The following is a 14,952-nucleotide window of genomic DNA, read 5'->3' on the forward strand; positions in this document are numbered from 1 at the left end:
CTAAAGAACATTTTTTTTCACATTTTGGGCTTCTCTATATTTATTTACAAAACCATTCTTTAACTTAAATAAAAATTAATAATAATAATAAAATAATGTAATAATGATATTGTGGTTTTGTATGATGTTCCCTTTCCTTGAGACTACAGGCTATGCTGAAAGTATCACTGACTAGTGACACCGAACCTACTGGGCCCGTATGGGTTCGTCATCAACAGCCACTGACACACTCACCAAGCCAATCATCTACGGAAAATAGAACTCAAATCTTGCCCGAAAATGTAAAGATTCCAAACTTTCTTCCATCACAACTCACAGTCCGGTATCCAGACCTGCAGTTCTTATCCACATCCCATCCGGAAATAGGTTGTGAACCACGACTACAGACACAGGACATCGACCTACGAGTGGAGCTGGCAATGAGCAAAATGAAGATCTTAATGTTGTCTGTAAAAGCCCTATCTGAATAATAATAAAAAAATCTTACAAATCTCGAAAACAGAATTTTGCAACTTAAAAAAAAATCCAAACTGAGATTTTGATTTAAAACTGATAAAATGAGAAAATTTCTACCGATTCGGTTGTTTTCAACCCCGGTCACACTAAGGAAAGTCTCTTCCCTTGATTCACAGCTATTTCATTTCCCTAGTCAACTTATTGTGTACGTACTGCTCTTTGCTTTGATCATTTTCACATTAAATATCCAAAACAAAACTGTAACTCAAGATTTCTACTACTTCTTAGAACTACAAGATAATTATATTCTGTGCTTGAAAAGAAAGATGTTTTCACGGCTAGTAAATTTTATTCGACAATATTCATGAAAAGGATTGGACAAGAAATTTAAGGAAAATCTTTACACTTGACTGACATACCCATCTGAGAAACTAACATTATCGATTTCTTTAACTTTCAGAGCCAAACATTATTTAACTTTCCACAGATATTCCTAAAATATTCATATTCATTTAATATTCTTGACTCTCAAAAACATTCACATTAAATCGACACAAAAACAAATGAAAATGACACATTATAAATACACTACATTATTGGAAAAATAAAACTTCACTGCATAAGGTTGTGGTTAGCTACTTTTCACTTTCTTTATCTATTCTTTGGTGCTCAAAATCCGCTGTGCATTGAGATTGTGGCCGGTAAAGAGGATTTACGCTCTTCGCTACCTCTCTTACAGCTCGGACCCACTGGACAATCTAGCACAGGTAGACACTCATATAATATATTGACACAACTTAAACCTAAAATCCCTATTCTAACCTAGCTACACTAACTTAACCTAAACAAGAAAGAAAAGTCACACATATATTTTATGAAGCACCATCCTCATTTACGTATTTATATTTTGTTTCGCTACCACATCATAACCAAAGACGCAGTGGTTACTTACTTCAGCGTCGCTCTGAAATTCTGAGTTTTTCTTAAAAAAAAAAAGTATCTAGTATTAATCATTAAAACTGAAATTTCTAAAACTTGATGGGTATCAGAATAGAATATCACGGAGGTTTAGCCTATTGACGAAAGTTTCCTGTTACCGGTACGCAAAATTCATGTACCCTTGCACTTGACTGTAGCCGTGAATCTGACACTTACTTCCAAAAATTATCATTTAGAATCATTTTTCTTAAAACCAAAGAAAAACATGCCAAAATATAAAATTTAAATTTCGAGCAGTATTACCGAAAAACGAATAATTTCAAGATTTCAGGGAATCTAAACATCTTTTCCTCACTGGGGGAAAATGTGCGTGTGGTACACACATTTTCTTGTTGTTGCGACAATCGCTCTGTGCTGAGATAACCTAGCTTTCTTCCCCCCATTGAATGAAATCACGATGTCACATTGACCAAATCTGCATGTGTGCGGCGTTGAGGGAAAACTTAATGCACTTAACACATCATGTTGTAAATTTCACACATGCACAAGAAAAGGAAAATCACACACACTTGTTCTGCCAAGACAAGGAATTTTGAAGTTGCCAATACCTGGATTAATTTTTACACTGGTTTCCTACTTACTTGAATCCATTCCTTCGACCGCTGAATAAACTGATATATAAAAAAAAAGGTTTTGTGATAAAGTTATGCCAGGAGAATCTCCTTGGAGATTCTTAACTCGTGGGTTCCAAAAAAGTTTACAGATTCCGATAACTGTAGCACCGTTCTAAGTGGCCATTGAGCGTCACTCAACTTCTTCTTCTCCGATGCTAACACGCCAACTCAAGATTTACGTTTTTGTCACCGTCTCCTTCAGATTCTCCTACGTTCTCTCGCTGATCGAGAACATCAAACTTTCAATAAGCTCATTCCATACCAATAAGCACATTCCATAAGAATATCACTGATACAAGACGTAAGTCACCTCACAGTTTAGAATAATACTTATTTAACAATTTCGTTCAAATACCAAACACAGCACGTCTATCTCCGCTGATAATTTCTGATACAAGACAAAACGAAGAATTAATTACAGTTTTTAAATAAGGACTAATTATTTCACAATTTCTACAGACGTCGAACACTGCACGTCCTTATCCGATAATGGCTGAAGATGCAAGACAATGAATAACAGGAAGATGATCCCTAATTGGAAGATAATCGTGACGTAACTATCGGATGATAGGCTTCGGTGCGAAGATCAAAGAAAGCCGAAATCTCAGCCGCAGCTGTGATTGCGGATTATCCAATCAAATAATTTACTCCGAAAACAAAGAGATGCACCAAGAAGAAATTATGGCTGACTTTCTTAATTTGGAATTTTGAAGAAGATTTACGAAATTAAAATTTTAGCTTTCTTGTGAAGATTCCCTATGCCGAAATATCTATAAAAATAAACTGAAAATCATTGAAAAAGCTAGAATATACACTTATTTTTCTAAAATAATGTTATATTTTTGGATAAATACGTAAAATATACAAAATATAATTACTAATCATATATTCTTCATGTAATATTCGTTGAAACGATTTACTTTAATGAAATTACGCAAAATTTTGCGACCTACAGTTTCCTACTACAAAAAAAAAACAGTTTCTCTAACATTCTAAATAAAATTAAAATTTCCCTTCCAATATACAAGGTGCTCAAAAGCACCGGGCCATGTTACGTTATGCCGAGCATAAGGTAACAATTCCTTTCTGTGTGGAAAAGAAAACAAACAACACAAGCTGAGGTTTGAAGATTTTCTTACATTTGATAGGAATGTTAGCGACAACTTGCTGTTGTTCCTATAAGAATCTACAAAGCGTGGAACGGGGACCATGCTCCCTCTGGAAAATGGAACTCGAATAAAAGTTGATCTAATTTTAGCATATAGGTCTATATACCTTGTGTCCATGAAATGTAAAAATTATAAGAAATTCGAAGAATTTCAATAAGTAGGCCTGACGGTGTCAACTCTGTACAACACCGTAAAGTACCAACAAGGCGAGTGTATGAAAATTTACTAGCTATACCTTCTGGTTAATCGGGCTTATGACCCTCTCTCCCCAGTAAAAGCTTGCAGACACCTCCGATTGTTCCTATGTGGTATTCACTTTTATTTATTTGTTACCTTATGCTCGGCATAACGTAACATGGCCAGGTGCTTTTGGGCACCTTGTATATTGGAAGGGAAATTTTAATTTTATTTAGAATGTCAGAAAAACATGTTTTATTTTGTAGTAGGAAACTGTAGGTCGCAAATTTTGCGTAATTTCAGTTAAGTAAATCGTTTCAACGAATATTACATGAAGAATATATGATTAGTAATTATATTTTGTATATTTCACGTATTTATCCAAAAATATAACATTATTTTAGAAAATAAGTGTATATTCCAGCTTTTCCAATGGTTTTCAGTTTATTTTTATAGATATTTCGGCATAGGGAATCTTCACAAGAAAACTAAAATTTTAATTTCGTGAATCTTCTTCAAAATTCCAAATTAAGAAAGTCAGCCATAATTTCTTCTTGGTGCATCTCTTTGTTTTCGGAGTAAATTATTTGATTGGATAATCCGCAATCACAGCTGTAGCAGAGATTTCGGTTTTCTTTGATCTTAGCACCGAAGCCTATCATCCGATAGTTACGTCACAATTATCTTCCAATTAGGGATCATCTTCCCGTTGTTCTTTGTCTTACATCTTTAGCCATTACAGGAGACAGGCATACAGTGTTCGTCGTCTGTAGAAATTGTGAAATAATTAGTCTTTATTTTAAAACTGTGGTTTATTCTTAGTTTTGGTCTTGCATCAGAAGTTATCAGCGGATATAGACGTGCTGTGTTTGGTGTTTGAACGAAATTGTTAAATAATTAGTATTCTAAACTGTGAATTGGTTTTCGTCTTGTATCAGTGATACTCTTATGGAATGTGCTTATTGGAAAATTTTACGTTCTCGAACAGCGAGAAAACGTAGGAGAATCTGAATAAGACGGTGGCGAAGAAATCAGGTCTTGAGTTTGGTGCTCAGGAAGAAGAAGTTAAGTGGCGCTCAATGGCCACTTAGAACGGCACTACAGTTGTTGGTACCTGTAAACATTTTTAGAATCCACGAGTTAAAAATCTCAAAGGAGATTTTCGTGGCATAACATCATCACAAAACATTTTTTTTAAATATCAGTTTATTCAGTTGTCGAAGGAATGGATTCATGTAAGTAGGAAACTAGTGGAAACAAAATTTAATTCAGGTAGTGGCAACTTCTAAATTCCTTGTCTTGGCGGAACAAACGAGTGTGATTTTCTTTTTTTGTGCATGGGTAAAATTTTCAAGATGATGTGCTAAGTGCATTAAGTTTTCCCCAACGCCTCGTACATACGGGTCTGGACAATGTGACATCGTGATTTCATTCAATGGGGGGGGGGGAAGAAAGCTAGATTATCTCAACACAGAGCGATTGTCATAACAACAAGGAAATGTGTGTACCACACACACATTTTCCCCCAGTGAAAAGAGATGTTTAGATTTCCTAAAACCTCGAAATTATTCATTTTTTGGTAGTACTGCTCGAAATTAATTTTTATAATTTGGCATGTTTTCTTTGGTTTGAGAGTAATTCTAAACCTTATAATAATTTTGGAAGTAAGTGTCAGATTCACGGCTAAAGTCAAGTGCAAGGGTACATGAATTTTGCGTACCGGTAACAGGAAGCTATCGTCAATAGGCTAAATCTCCGTGATATTTTATTCTGATACCCATCGAGTTTTAAAATTTCAGTTCTAATGATTACTAGTAGAAATATATATATATATTTTTTTTAAAGAAAACTCAGAATTTCAAAGCGACACTAAAGTAAACAACCACTGCGTCTTTGGTTATAATGTGGTAGCAAAACAAAAGATAAATGCATAAATGAGAATGGTGCTTCATAAAATATGTGTGTGACTTTTTTTTTCCTTGCTTAGGTTAAGTTAGTATAGTGTAGCTAGGTTAGGATAGGGACTTTAGGTTTAAGTTGTGCGAATATGTTATATGAGTGTCTACCTGTGCTAGATTGTTCAGTGGGTCCGAGCTAAAAGAGAGGTAGCGAAAAGCGTAAATCCTCTATGCCGGCCACAATCTCAATGCACATAGGAGGTTGAGCACCAAAGGAATAGGGAAAGAAAGTAAAATGTAGCTAACCACAACCATATGTAGTGAAGTTTTTTTCAATAGTGTAGTGTATTTATATTGTGTTATTTTCATTTGTTTGTGTCGATATAATGTGAATGTTTTGAAAAGTCAAGAATATTAATGAATATGAATATTTCAGGAATATCTGTGGAAAATTAAATAATGTTTAGGCCCTGAAATTTAGAAAATCGATAATGTTAGTTTCTCAGATGGATATGTCAGTATGAGCAGGTGTAAATGTTTTATTTTTATCAAATTTTCTTGTTCATTTCACTTTTCATGAATATTGTCAAATAAAATTTACTAGCCGTGAAAACCTTTTTCTTTTCAAGTACAAAATATAATTCTTTTGTAGTTTTAAGTAATAGAAATCTTGACTTACAGTTATGTTTTGGTATGTGAAGCATGATCAAAGCAAAGAGCAGTACGTACAGAATAATAATTATACTGGGGAAATGAAATAGCTGTGAATCAAGGAAAGAGACTTTCCTTAGTGTGACCGGGGTTGGAAACAACCGAATCGGTAGAAATTTTATCAGTTTTAAATCAAAATCTCAGTTTGGATTTTTTTTTTTTTAGTTGCACGACAAAATTCTGTTTTCGAGATTTGTGAGATTTTTCTTTTATTTAGATAGGGCTTTTACAGACAACATTAAGATCTTCTTTGTGCTCATTGCCAGCTCCACTCGTAGCTCGGTGTCCTGTGTCTGTAGTCGTGGTTCACAACCTATTTCCGGATGGGATGTGAAGAATGAACTGCAGGCCTGGACATCGGACTGTGGGTTGAGATGGAAGAGACTTTGGAATCTTTATATTTTGGGCCAGATTTGAGTTCTATTTTCCGTAGATGATTGACTTGGTGAGTGTATCAGTGACTGTTGATAACGAGTCCATACATGCCCAGTAGGTTCGGTGTCACTAGTCAGTGGTGCATTCGGCATAGCCTGTAGTCTCAAGGAAAGGGAACATCATACAAAATACAACAGTATCAGCATTTTATTTCATCATTTATCATATTTATTTTATTTTTTAAAGTAAAATATTGTTATTTTTCTGCTATGCAAGCTGTTGTGTTACAATAATTATGAGAAACAGTTATTTCCCTATACATTTTCTTCTTTGCAGACATGTTCAATGCCAACGAAGGAGACAAGATTCTGCAATTACTCGAATCTGGAAATGTAGCTGATCTGGACCTCAGCCATAATGAGGATGCTGGGGAGCTTGCAGTACCGCAAACATCCAGTAGGACTATCCAAGAAGGAGCAGACATATTACAGCCTGAATATGAAGTTGAAAATTATGTGAATGATGACTGGGACAGGGACGAAGTTGCAAGCGCAGTAGAAGTTATTGAAAAGCAAAATATAAAATGGAGAAGACGTTCATTTGAGAAAGTTGATATTCCTTGGAACAATGCTGAATATGAAGGTGATGGGTTACTTGTTAAGTGGATGGACAATCGCTCAGTTGCTCTTCCTTCAAAGTTTGTGGGCTCAGGAGAATTCGATGAAGTTGAAAGATGGGACAGAGGTATGTGACAGTGTCACGACCGGAGATGGTCGGATTGTATAATCATACAATGATGGGGGGGGGGGGGGCGTCCATCCCTTAGACCAACTAATTTCATTATATTGTATTTATATGCGTTCAAGAAAGTGGACTCCCAGACTAGTTTTTCATACAATTGACTTCGCAACTGTAACCTGCTGGATCTAATATAAGCGTAGTTGTTTTGCACTTTCAATTAAAGCCAAGAACACGCATCTTTTGCATTTTCACATGCGAATTGCAGAAAGTATTGTGAAGGCAAGCAAACCAACTGCGAAGAAACGAGGAAGACCTACCAGTGTCGATATTCAATCTTTGAGCAAACCAAAGCGCAACAAAGAAGAGCAATGTCCAATTCCAGAAGTTCGTCAAGATCTTATTGAGTACATGTCTCAGTTAGGAGGGAACAAGGAAGAAAAGTGTTGTAAAAACGGGCCGTGTAACCGAAAAACACATTTCTATTCTGATAAATGTATGGTACACTTATGTATTACAAAGGATAGAAACTGTTTCGTCATGTACCATCGTTTACGTAATGTTCCTTTTAAAAGACGATATTCAAACAATGTATTTTGTGAGGTCTAGTACAGTTATTTTTATATATTCAGCAGCTATATAAGTATTTTTCACTGTTGATATACTCAAATAATTTTACTCACATCCTATAATTGTATTTTGAATGTCTCATATGATGGTTTAAAATATTTTTATTTAGAGAAAAAGTAGGTGTCTCATATATGCGTTCATATAGGGGCTATAGCCCCCCCTTGACGCTGAGGTATACACTGGATAAAATGAGCTTCAATCCTGCTTACCACTGGATAAAACGGCAAAATATGGTTTAGCCCCTCCCTTGATCATATCCTGGATCCGCCCCTGTATATATATACATATTTAGTACAATTGGGCATAATTATGCATCAAAATTTTGGAAATTATATGTCAATTTTCGAAAAAATAAATGGTTTGGATCAATTTGTATAGTATAATGAGAATAAAATTTTATTCATTTTTTTTTTTTTTTTTTTTGTGCAGCACATAATAATTCAGGTCTGAAGGGGTTAATGCCTCACTCTGTACTCTATATATATTCAATTTAATTAAAACTTACGTAGTCTTCATCCTCTGGAATTGTATGTACAGGTATCGGCTGCCAGTTGATATCTTCATTCCATATTTGATTACCTGACGGCGGATAAAGCCCAGCCAAATTACACTGAGCGCTCATTAAGGTTCTATCAACATCTGTACTCAGAACATAGATTTCGTCTACATAGTACGCAGTATTTAGTATATCTCCATATCTATCCCTAAGAAACTGGCCAAGCTGAAATTGCTGTTGTTTGCCTTCCTGTAGCGAAAAGAAAGACAGAGATTAACTAACGTGCAATAAACGGGATATCCATCCGTCGTACAGAACGATCCAGGTTTTGTGTGTATAGTCTGGGTCTGAAATGCGCTCCTCCAAGTTAACGTAACCAGGGGCGTAACTACAGGATAGGTGGACTGGCAAAAGGCCAGGAGCCTACCTTGACCCGATACATTTCTATAGTTATTTTCTATTTTTTTAAAAGCAGTCTTAATATTAAAGAAAGTATAAACATGGTATTCATACATATTATAATGCATGCTATTCTGAAATCTTAAGCTATAACTGTAACAAATGCAAAAGATTGCAGTCTTTTGAATAGGTAGTGTCATACTGAAATAATAGTATTTTGGGCACGGTAGAATATTGACAAATAGAATAGTTGTTTGTAATCGCACCTTTCTAACTGCGATACATGAGTTTCAGTCAACTTTTAAACTCATTTTGAACAATAAGTATATATATATATATGGTGTTTCAAAACAATACCGACAACGTTTGGGAGGTAATTCCTGACACCAAAATAAGACAAAAGTATAGACATCCTGGGTACACAAATGCTTCCTTTTGGAGTTATAGCCTTCCGAAAACATGAAAAAATGAACTTTAAAGGTCCATAGCTCCAAAACTATGGGACCTTTCTTCGGGCCAAGATTTCACTTCGGAACTAATATGTGCTCTATCCAAATATCCAAGTTTCAGAACCGTAACAATTTTGATAGAGGTAGTTGTTGAGTACTTCATATTATATGCCCGTAGCCAAACTCCCTCTATAAAACTTGCTTCGTGAGTACCTTAGGATTCTGAAACATGTATTTTTGGATAGCCCACGTATTAGTTCCTAAGTAAAGTTGACCCAACTACGGTAGATCCCATAGTTTTGAAGCCATGGACCTCTGAAGTTCAATTTTTCATGTTTTCGGCAGCCTATAACTCCGAAAGGAACCATTTGTGCACTCAGTATGGTCTATACTTTTTGTCTTATTTTGGTGTCAAGAATCACCTCCCAAACGTTCTCGGTGTTGTTTTGAAACACCCTATATATATATATATATATATATATATATATATATATATATATATATATATATATATATATATATATATATATATATATATATATATATATAATATATATATATATATATATATATATATATATATATATATATATATATATATATATATATATATATATATATATATATATTTTGAAACACCATATATATATGTGTGTGTGTGTGACGTACGTTTGTGAGTTGTCCCCAACCAACAGACCAGAAACTTTCGTTACCATATGGATCATTAGGATAGGAACGGCTTGGTGTTCTGTCGCCATGTCGAAAGAGCTGAAAAAAAAAAATGAAAATTGTAATTTTATTTCTTTTTGTTTCTAAAGTAAAATAGTAATAAGCATTTTAAAATTGAAGATTTCTTTTCTAAAACCTACGAAATAAAAAAGCGACTTTTCTTTTCTTTCTTTGCCTAAATAGTATATTAGATAGTCCCTTATTTATTTTTTATTTCTTATTGATTTTGTTTTTTCCTTTTACGTTCCACATTTCTGCCCTTTAGTCTGAAGGACACAATGAGAAATTACTAATTATAATGAAATAAAAGGTAATAGAACCATACATCCAACATAGAAAATGTTTTCTTTGAGTTTTTCATCCCACCGTTATGCCGGTTAGGCTAAAGGAGACGGTGATGATGAGTAATGAATGAGTGGAATGAAGAAATGAGAGGAAATGGAAGAACCCCGATGAAACCCACGCACACGGTGTTTGTCCACCACAAAGTTCACTCAGCATGAGCTGGGATCGAACCAGGGACCCCATGCACCAGAGGTGAACGTTCTTCCACTGAGAGAAAATGTTTTCTGTGATCATAATCATACTCTGAGCGAGATTCGAACCCGCAACAGACAGGTCATACAATCGCCATCATAAGACCTCAGACCATATTGCTTCATGCAATCAACCACAGAGCGTTGGTGTATCTGGCATGTTAAAATTGGGGAGGACGAGGACGACTAGAATGCTAGTAGAGCCAACTAAAGTTAGGTCAATATTATGAATAAATTGGAATCTACTTTACTAATGGCATCCGCTCTTTCTACCTTTAGAAACACAATTCATCATAATTTTCTTCCATTACTGGTAGAATACTTGCCGATAAAAAAAAAAGTTTATATACGGTATAATATGGTTTCTAGATAATTTCTTCACCTTGACATTCCTACCGGTGAATTCCTGTTCAGTGTTCTTAAACGCATTTGCAGCAGTATAGTTTTATAGTCCTCATATATTTCGATTGTTTAGCTAACAAAATCTTAACTCTCTGAAAGAAGTCTTATGATGACACTTGATTTGATTGCGAATTTTTTATTTTCATTCTTCTGTATTTTTAATAAACTCAAAAGGTATATTATCTACCTTTTTGTTCGTCATCTCGCTGTATGTTTTTGTCCAATGAACCATCCTCGATTACTTTGTTTTCCGTTTTAATGTCTAAAATGAACATTTTATTCTTGCTGTCATCCGACTTCTCAATGTATTCTTTCCATTTTCTTCAAATTCAATTCGCTCATTAAACACTCATTTCTATCTTTAGTTTCTATATTGTCATAGTAGTTGTCCCTTGCTGCCCTTCTACAGTATTCGTATGAAATTTATTCTCATATAGAATATTCAAATTTCTCTATCTTTTTAAATTCTTCTTGCCATCTTCGTCCTATTGTATATTTCCCTGTCTTTATAGATTTCCCTTGTTACTTTGCAGGTAAATTTTCTATACATCCTTTCATTCTTTTCTCCAGTCTCCCTTCGTCATGGAAACCAATTGTTGCTGGTTAAGCAATGAAAAAAAAATGTGCTGCAGCCGAGACTACTTTGACTACCAAAAAGCGTAACTTAAAATAAAATCCTTCTTTAAAAGTGACACACGTCAGGCGGACAATTTAATGTTTAAGAATAGACAGAACTTTAATTTGTTCTGCCTTCTTACTTCTTCCATATAGATGTAAATACTTTCTGCATTGATCCACTTATCTCGTACTCAAAATATTTGGGGGAAGACGCGTCCCCCCTGTCCCCCCGCCAGAGATGCCCGTGGTTATGAGGAAGCCAGCAAAGTGAAATCAGTGTTTCTATTTCGATATTTGTGACACCATTTCGAGTAGTTCGAAGGCTTAAACATTGCTTAAACAGGTAAACAGCAATCAATTCGACTTGAACCATAACGCTGAGTAAAGCATATGGAACAAGGAGTAAAACGCAACTCACCGTTCCCAAGTTCATTCAACCTCTCTTGGAAGATTTTTTTTTTTTTTTTTAAGATTTCCGTAGAAGAAAGAAACAGTGTTAGATGTTTAATTTGTCGAAAAAACGTTAATTGGTTGTCTAAAGAAGTGTAACGTCAAGCGACATTATTCAACCCTCAGTCAATCAGAAGCCAGTACTTCCCTCAGCCAATCACAAGCCCCCATTCATAGTAGTTACCGTATATACATGCTCACATCTGTGGTGTCCATTAGAATCCCTGAAGATGAATGCGATGTCTGCATTCGAAACGTCGGATGTAAATATCTTTAAATAAAATATTTAAATAAAAATCACATGGTGGCTGAATTTTCTTTAATGTGCAGCTTTGAGTTTTTAAAAATATTATCTTGTACAAATTGTCCACATTGAAGAAATAGATATACATACAGAAGGAATATACAAAATTACTCAGAATATAGTACTTACCACATTGGTCAGCAATACACGTGAAGCTCCATAGGAACTAACACATGGAAAGTATAGTGTCAAAACTGTTATAAAAAAGATGAATATCAAATATGACTGGATGTTGATTATCATAGTAGTTACTAGGGAAGTATTTTATCACAAATACTATAAAATACATTTAAACTTCACCTAAGTAGTTTCTTGTTATCTGCCATCGAAGCTTTTATTTTCCTATCTTATCATTTTCTTTTCCTACTTGGTTGTAGGAACATTTATCAGATAAAAATATCTTTTTTACAATATTATTATCATTATATTCTTCAGCCAGTTAAATTTATTAGAGCAGTTGTGGATAACAACTCAAGAAATGCACAATAATACTGTGACACTTGCAAAATACCAATTGTCTAATGACTCATATAAAATTTATTCTGATTTTAAGAACTTACTGATTTGAATGGAAACTATGATTGGCTGGTAAACTGTAACAACCGTCTCCTTAAACTATTGAAGTAAGCAAATATGTACGCATTTCAGGTTTGCTTTCGTAAATTGCACAATAAAACCATTTTCTGAAATAAGTATTAATACAATACAGAAGTGTGTTCAAGAAAGAAGACGCATGGGATAAAACAATATAGACTACTAAATTTTGTGTTTGGGTAAGTGTGATTCAGTTACTACTACTACCCCGAAATTAAATCCTAGATATGTCTGGGAGTAGTATCCGAAAGGAAATCTTGAATTTTCAACAAGTTTTGCTGAATGAATGGAGCATACGATACTTTAAAGTATAGGTCTATTATCAATTTTAAAATATGAAAATTCCACTAATTGTTTGGTTGGTTGGCTTGGAATTCAACTTTTCATTCAGCATCGAGGCTATATGAGACGTTGACTTACAATTTAATGTGGAGTGCGAGCCACTTATCAAACCCAGCTCTTCCGTGCCGAAGGCGCGTATACTAACCACATAGCCACGAAGGAGCTCTGCTACAAAGTTATAAGTAAACAACTAAAACCTTTAACCACTGTTCGAAGTGGGGGAAAGCAGAGGCAGTATCTTTTATTACGATTTTGATTTCAGATACCGGCTATCTAAATATTGAAGTAGAGTGAGGCAATGTTGCCTAAACATTGCATTTCTACTTACATAATGACTGAAAACCACTGGAGAGCTTCTCTTTAGTTACGGGGGGAGGGGCATGGAGAGACTTTAAACCTTCGCAACAACTTTCTAAAAAATATATATAAAAATATTCCCTTATTTTGTATTATAGAGAATTATACAAGAAAATGGTCAAAAATCGAGCTTTTATATTAACAATTTTCTGCGGGAAACCTCCTGGAGCCCCCATTCGACCGAGGGGTATTCCAAACTCCCGGAAGAATCGCTCCCCTAAATCCGCTCATGCTCAAAACACGATATTTATATGAAATAAGACAACACACACACACATACATACGAAAGAAACAATTCAATACGCACATCAAAATATAAACTAGATGAACTTCTTTGAAAACACCTCATTTTAAAAACAAAAGGAAAAAAATACAAAAAGTCAATGTTGTCAACTTAGAAATTATCTCTACACAAACAATAAAATCTTTTTACATGCAAATCTATTCGTCAATTACTGTGTATAAAAATCGATTTATTGAAGGTATTTAGCATTTCTCTCCAGTGACGGTATGTCTTGACAACTGAAAAAGCAGAGGCGGTATGCCTTCATCACTGAGAAACCAGAGGTGGCATACCACCGCATACCGTCTCACTTCGACCACTACTTTTAACTAATCATTATTTTAACCTATAACATACAATGAACGTAAGAATGAACATTCCAACCAGTAGTTTTATAAAACCTCAGCGTCTTGCATTTTAAGACCACAAATCACTTGTGTTATTTGTTGTGATACCAGTAATTGTAATTTTATGATACATATAATTAGAAAGATTTTTTTACAAGCTCTACGACGTAAAAAAAATGTATTCGACCTTCTTTGTTTTGGGGAAAAATACATGGCGCAGGTTCGCGAAAATTTGCGTCATGGAAGAAGGGTCCATGATGTCTTTATCCTGCAGATGGCGTTACTTTCATTTGCTTCGTCTGTTGTAGAGGAATAGGTGTTCTTCTGTCTTATCGGCGCGGCTAAAATGATAAAGACATGGGATTGCGGCGGATAGGACCCGAGGACGAAGTCACAATCGACTCCGCGATACATCCGACCTTGCTAAGGCCTGACAAAGCCCGCGAATACCCAGAGAAGATCACCAGATGCGCAGTAAAATCAAACCAATGTTGATTATGGTTTTCAATTACCGAGGCAATGTGCAACGTAAGTACATACAGGAAGGAATACAAAGGACTTCTCTTCAGATAGTTCCCGTCATCTACGTGACACTCTGTGTCCGAAATGACGAGATCTGTGGACCTCAAAGTCCCGAAGACTGCTCTGGGATTGTGATTCCATTCATACATCTCATATAGTTGTCCTTTTCACCACAGGACAAGATTTCGATATTACTGCAAGCTTCGTACTCTCCGGGTATAGCCTTGTGAGATCTCTGCCTCTTCCAAAAAATCAAAAGAAATGAAAAAGAAACTAGTTTTCGCAACCGAAAGAAGATCTAGTGCAACACGACGGCTGATCTCATAGCACTTCCCAATGAGGGATTTTGAGTCTGTT

At 35.1% G+C, this 14,952-nt stretch overlaps 1 protein-coding gene across 1 annotated transcript in view; it reads right to left on the bottom strand.

Moving 5' to 3' along the window:
• LOC145694819 (testicular acid phosphatase homolog) overlaps positions 1 to 12,419 on the bottom strand; it is a 45,138-nt gene extending 32,719 nt beyond the window's left edge. The window contains exons 1-3 of the mRNA XM_081771477.1: positions 12,280 to 12,419; positions 9,781 to 9,879; positions 8,273 to 8,512 (exon numbers count right to left, since the gene is read on the bottom strand). Coding sequence (XP_081627603.1) covers positions 8,273 to 8,512; positions 9,781 to 9,879; positions 12,280 to 12,393 — 453 coding nt within the window. The 5' untranslated portion in view covers positions 12,394 to 12,419. The remainder of the gene's footprint in view (positions 1 to 8,272; positions 8,513 to 9,780; positions 9,880 to 12,279) is intronic.
• Positions 12,420 to 14,952: the final 2,533 nt, after the last annotated feature.

Source organism: Thermobia domestica, chromosome 9 (genome assembly GCF_964235325.1).
Source record: "Thermobia domestica chromosome 9, izTheDome1.hap1.1, whole genome shotgun sequence".
Classification (NCBI taxonomy): domain Eukaryota; kingdom Metazoa; phylum Arthropoda; class Insecta; order Zygentoma; family Lepismatidae; genus Thermobia; species Thermobia domestica.